The 6,785-nt window shown below is 30.3% G+C and overlaps 1 protein-coding gene across 1 annotated transcript in view; it reads right to left on the bottom strand.

Moving 5' to 3' along the window:
- Positions 1-3,247, bottom strand: part of atp8b1 (ATPase phospholipid transporting 8B1) — a 19,044-nt gene extending 15,797 nt beyond the window's left edge. The window contains exons 1-2 of the mRNA XM_073824058.1: positions 3,077-3,247; positions 2,901-2,998 (exon numbers count right to left, since the gene is read on the bottom strand). Coding sequence (XP_073680159.1) covers positions 2,901-2,998; positions 3,077-3,245 — 267 coding nt within the window. The 5' untranslated portion in view covers positions 3,246-3,247. The remainder of the gene's footprint in view (positions 1-2,900; positions 2,999-3,076) is intronic.
- Positions 3,248-6,785: the final 3,538 nt, after the last annotated feature.

The following is a 6,785-nucleotide window of genomic DNA, read 5'->3' as shown; positions in this document are numbered from 1 at the left end:
TTATTTTTATTACTTAATTTAATATCATTTAAATAAATTATTATAGAATTGTTACTTTTTTATTGGAATTCTGAGTTTCAAAATTCTTTTTTTTTCCACTGCCAGAAAATGAAAAAAAAAAGATTAACAAAATAATAATAGTAACAAAAATAATATTAATATTAAAGGGAATTGCAACTTTTTTTCTTAGAATTGCCCGAAAGCCAGAATTGTGGGACATAAACTCTGAACCTTCCAAAAAAAAAAAAAAAAAAAAAAAAAAAAAACCTAAGTTAAAAAGTCACAATTACCTTTTTTATTTTTTATTCTGTGACTGAAACAAGCTTCCACAGATTCAAAACCACTGCTATAGATTCATGAGTCTGATTCAATGCGTCTCTGCATTTAATTTGCCTGTTTTTCTATTTTAGTTCCCTTTTCCCAGTCTTTCTATTTCAGTTCCATTCACTCGTTCATACCTTTAGCAACCAAACCCATCTGATTTCCATAGATGTAAATCACAACACATCTATATCTGCTCTCGTAGGGTAACATTTCAACCTCAAGACAAATCCAGCCTACGCTGCTTAGATCTCACGCTGAACACATGTGATACACAGCAAACCTCAGGACATTTGACACACGCAGGACTCGTTCTTCCAGTTTCAGATAATTGTCATACCAAAGATCTTAAACTCTGCCACTCCGAACGGAGCTGTTGCGTGTTTAACATGTAAATTATGTAAGAAAATGACTATAAAACTCTCCGTTTAGACCTTAATAGAGGCCAAGCCCAGAGATTTCAGAGTTATTTAACTCGGCGGAACAGATAAGAGCACAAAGATGAATTACAAACTAAAATGCATGACGTGTTCATTTTCTGCTGTTTCCTAAAGGCGTTTCCAAAAATATAAATGCCTCAGACTGATCTGCAATACTAAGGCTGACTTGCAATATTGGTTAAGTCATTATGAGTAGAGCTATGAGCCACGAGTGTAATCAATAAACAGAAAAGTCACCTTTGAAGCTAAAGTAAGTGATAATGTTGTTGTTTTTCAGCAGATTTCAATTCAAAGGTGACTTCTCTGACTAGAAATTAAACATTTGACAGAGGAAAAACAGATACTCTATGTACATTAACATTTCAGATTCACCTCTCAGACTAAACTAAACTAAAAATGTTCTTTTAAACTCTGGTTTGACCATTATGAGAGGAAACGTATATCAAAATGATTGTGCTGTAGTGAAAATATAGGTTCCGTTTTATACTTCTTTAGTTTCACATGAAAACATCGGCCCACTTCAAACACTCACTGTTTGTGATGTAAACAGTGAAAAACTCCAGCATGCAAGCCGTTTAGTGTTTAGTAAATGATGGGAAATCATTAGCAGATGGTTTTATACGAGGATACTCGCAGTATTTACCAGGACAGTCTGTAGAGTTGAGTGTCATAGCCTTCTGGTTACAAGCTCACTTTAAGAACAACATTACATAAAGAAAATAAAATGAAAAAATAATAATAAAAGAAAATAAAAGAAAGAAAGAATACAAATAAATAAAAATAAAAATAAAATAGTGCTGGGCAACGAGTAATAACGATTAATCTCATCCAAAATAAAAGTTTTTGTTAACATGTATAACATGTACTGTGTATATTTATTATGTAAATATAAAGACACATATACAGCATAAATATTTTAAAGTATTTACAGTGCATTTATATATTTATATCATTATATTATAATTAATATATTTAATATATAATCATAACATATTTTTCTTAAACATATACATGTGTATTTATGCATTCAAAATAAATATATGATTATTCGGTGTCCAGCACTAAAAATAAAATAAAATGTTTACCATATAACATGTGTTTACCATATAAAACACCAGTCAAAAATTTGGAAGAATTAAGTTTTTTATACGTTTTTGAAAGAAGTTTCTCCCTTTCACCACGGCTGCATTTATTTGATCAAAAATGCCACATAATAATATAAAAACAATGTCACATAATAATATTTCTATTTAAATATATTGTACATTGTAATTTTATTTCTGTGATTTAAGGTGAATTTTAAAAGATTTTTTAATTTGAAAGATAATTGTGAAAAATCAGACAATTCTGACTTCTTTGTTCACAATGATGAGTTTATCATATAAAATCTAGATATTTCTTAAAATTTTGAGTTTACATCTCACAATTTTGTCATTTTTCTCTGAATTCTCTGAAAAAATGCAGTAAAAATATAAAATATTATTACAATTTCAAATAAGTGTTTTCTGTTTGTATATATTGCAAAGCTGAATTTTTTCAAGTGTCACATGATCCTTTAGAAATCATTCTAATATGCTGATTTGCTGCTCAATTATTATCAATTATTGTTGATGGATTTTTTTTAAAATAATAGTTTATCTTCTGTTTATTATTATTATTATTATTATTATTATTATTAATGCTGAAAATAATTGTGCCATTTCTATATTTTATGGAAACGGTGATACATTTTTTCAGGAATATTTGATGAATATAAAGTTCAAAAGAACAGCATTAATTTCAAATAACACTTTTGTGTTTAATTCAATTTAATGTATCCTTGCTGGAATACATTTTTTTTTTTTTTTAACAAAAAAAATCAGCATATTAAAATTAGTTTTGAAGGATCATGTGACACTAAAGACTAGAGTAATGATGCTTAAAAAAAATGGTGAACGGAAATATATTCAATTTTACTATATATTCATATAGAAAACAGTTATTTTGAATTGTAATAATATTTGACATTTTTAGAGTTTTTACATATGCAACAGAAGAGACTTCTTTCAGAAACATTACAAAAAATTCTAATCATTTCAAACCGGTAGTCCACAAACAAGCAATTCAGGTTTGACTAAAACTAACAATGCATTTACTTACAGAATATTTGCTTTTCTTCATGCACAGAAAGACCTTCTTCTTAAACTGTGGCTGGTTGCAGTATTCCCTGTCATTCGCTCGGAGGGTCCAGCCAGGCTCTGAGAAGAGAATCACAATCAGAACACAAAGCAAACACTAACAGGACACTTTCACGTCAGATCCGTCCTTAAACTCACCGACTGCAGGAGGGGGTCTGACTTCTGGTTCTGGCAGCTGGTCTTCACTCCGATCCAGATCATCTTCTGACTGTAACTCTTCATCCGTCTCGTCATCGCTGTAGGGCACCACCTCATCATCCGGCTCATCCAGGGAACCCTGGGAAGTGGCCCGATCTCGAGCGCTCATCCTGAGAGACCCTCTGCTCCAAAAAAAAAAAAAAAAGAGAAAATTAGTACTTTAAGACTTTTTAAAAGGGAGATAAAAGCACAGAGAGACAATAATCGGCAGATTTGCGTGTCGTGAAGCAACATGTCAAAACACTGATTTGGCTTGCTAACGCCATGCAGAAACACACACACATTTTCCACTACACACAGTAATACTGGCTATACAACACTCTTACACAATACTGGTAACCAGTGGTTCTGGATCATTACTTTTTATTTAATCATTTACATGGGGAAAATAGAGTCAATATTTAGAGTTTTAATATTTAATATTAATATTTAATATTTAATTTATTTAATATTTAGAGTATGTTTGACAAAAATACGATTTCAGTTTTTCTATTTTTATTTTTTAATTCATTGTGTTACTTGCTATTTCTTTGCAATTACAATTATATACAATTATTTCAGTTTTAAAAAGTCATTGCTCTACAATGCACTTGATGAGAAACCATTTTCCCATTTTTTTTAGTTATAAAAAGTTATAAAAGAATGATTTTTTAAAAATATTGACATATGTAAAAAGTTAAATTCTTAAAATATTTAATAATTTGCGATTTGAGATATTTTAAATAATGTTTTAAAAATTAAAAACGAAGGTGCTAAGCGATTCCAATGGAAATTGATTCCAAAGACGGAGGCATCAACTGAAAAAGCCCTATTAACACTTGTTTTTTAACTGAACGAGGGACAAAGGGACAACTAAAAAAAGCCCTGTCAGAAGACAGATGAAAAAGGAGTAAGAAGATCTGTGAGATAAGATGAGGCTTGACTATTTAGAGCTTTAAAATCAAACAATTAAATTTGAACTGTTTCCTCATCATCATCATGGGGTTTCATATATTTCTCAATCCTGCAGAAGGTCATCTGTTCATGATCACAATGAATGGTATGAAATTAATTACGCAAAAACTGAGTACAAAAACCGAGTCTACCTTTGACACAGAGACACTTTACAGGACAAAAAGTGCTGCTGGTAAATAGATATTCAGATGATATCAGCACTTTTCAATGGTTTCGATATAATGCTTCCTGTCAAGCGAATCCTGATGTCTGACGTCACACAGGACTGCACCCTGACAGGTATGACCACATGAACTCCAGATCACTCTACACCAGCAGTCACAAAACACAGACAACCACAGATAAACATGCAGCCATACAAACACGGACAGTAAAACATACAGTTTGTTTAGTTCTGATAAGATCTGGGTCAGTTGAGGATACTAATTTTCATATGTAATGCACACATTTCCTCAAAAAAAAAAAAAAGTGACCATGTACCACAAAACAAGCCAAAAATACAATGTATGGATTAAAAAAAAAATTTGAAAAAAAGATTATGTTCCATGAAGATACTTTGTAAATTTCCTACCATAAAAATCTCAAAACTTCATTTTTGATTAGTAATATGCATTGCTAAGAACTTCATCTGGACAACTTTAAAAACGATTTTCTTAGTATTTTGATTATTTTTTGCACCCTCAGATTACAAATAGTTGTATCTCGGCCAAATATTGTTTTTATTTGATTGGCTCTTTATGCTTTTGAGTAAAGAATTTTTTATATTTTTGGTATAAAAGAATGATTTCTTAAAATACTGACATAGGTCAAGGTTAAATAATAATAATAATAATAATAATAATAATAATAATAATAATAATAATAATAATAATAATAATAATAATAATAATAATAATAATAATAAACATAAAAAGAAATAACTGTAAAAGATTAAGTTTCTAAGTACATAAAACAAATATATAATACAATTTAAGTCTTTGTAGTTTTTTTTCTACTTAAAATTTATTAATAATTTACATGACAAAATAGCACTTAAAAATCACTAAAAGTTGCACTGTATTTTTCTTTAATGTACATGGGGAAAAAAGTGTGTCACTAAAGAAAAGCTTTAATGTAATTAATATGCTATTTCATACTTTTTCAGTTTTTCTAATTCAAAATGTAATGTTTAATTAAATGTATTACTTTTTGTTATTACAATTATATACAATTATTTAAATTTTTTAGTCATGGCACTACAATGTGCTTGACCAGAGATGATTTTTTTTAAGTAATAAAAAAAAAACGTAAAAAAAAAAAAAACATGGCCATAAGTAAAAACTGGAATTAATAAAATATGTAATAATTTACATTAAAAAAAAAGAATTGACATGTACAAAATCAAGTAAATAAAGTAGGTATTATTGGACTATGTTTTACTCTTTTAGTGTTTCTAGAATATTCTTTTTACTATTACAGAATATTAGTAAAAATACTATTTTACTTTTTCTACTTTAACATTTTATTTAATAATTTACATGGGGGGGGGGGGGGACTTCAAACGATTCATTTCATGTTTAATCCAATGTTACTTGCCATTTCTATGAAATTATTTGTTAAATCTACTAGTAATTTTGATATTTTTTGTAAGTTCCTACCGTAAATATATCAAAACTTAAGTTTTGATTAGTAATATGCATTGCTAAGGAGTTTATTTGGACAACTTTAAAGGTGATTTTCTCAATATTTCGATTTTTTTGCACCCTCAGATTCCAGATTTTCAGATAGTTGCATCCTAGCCAAATATTGTCCTATCCTGACAAACCAACCGAAATCAATGGAAAGCTTATTTATTTAAAGAAAAATGGACCCTTATGACTGGTTTTGTGGTCTAGGGTCACATTAATCCATTTGCATTTATGCATCCAAAGTAACTTACATTGCGTACATTTTAAGAAATATTAAACATATATTACAGATTTTTTTTTTTTTACATTTTAAGACCAGAAAAATAGTTTAGGAAAGTATCCAGTCTTTAGTAAACAGTGAGAAGGTCAATTTTGATTTGATGTTGACTTTAATGATTGATGAGTTTCTCAGACACAAATGGCGCCACAATCACAGGCTGATCCTCCTCTGGTTTTATGGAAACCTGAGGTGTCCATGTTCCAATTGAGCGCTCAAGCATCTCTAAAGCATCGACACTGATGCCATGCATTGTGTGATTAGAGATTAATTTGGAAAAGTTCTGCAGGGAAGAATCCCTCTGTAAATATTTAAATATGTCCTCCTTTTCATCACACAATGTACTGCTTGACAACATTCACCAACAACAAAACCCGACGCCTTTCCTTAGTTTAATATTTTATGCAAAACAAAGGGAAGTGGAATGTTTTGGGATGTACCTTAAGCTAAATACCCGTGAAGCCTGTGATAAAGTTACACTAATCATACAGCAGAACTGAATTCAAACTAGCAAGCAATACTTTTATTAAACGTGGCCCGCAGCGCTGAAACACACACTTTAGCAGGATGCTGCCTGCGGAGCTGTGTGAAGAGCATAACAGAGCACACACCCGGAAAGAGAAAGAAACACAGCATGCAAAACACACACCCATGTTTATCCACGACTCGCTTTGCGTATGTGATGTAATGCCACAGGAGTGACATTTTTAGCAACGAAAAGTTGAGGTCTGAGAGAACCACTGGAGAAATT

The sequence above is a fragment of the Garra rufa genome, chromosome 19, assembly GCF_049309525.1.
Source record: "Garra rufa chromosome 19, GarRuf1.0, whole genome shotgun sequence".
NCBI classification, from domain to species: domain Eukaryota; kingdom Metazoa; phylum Chordata; class Actinopteri; order Cypriniformes; family Cyprinidae; genus Garra; species Garra rufa.
The sequence above is the reverse complement of the archived record's forward strand: the minus strand, read 5'-3'. Positions and strand labels throughout refer to the sequence as shown.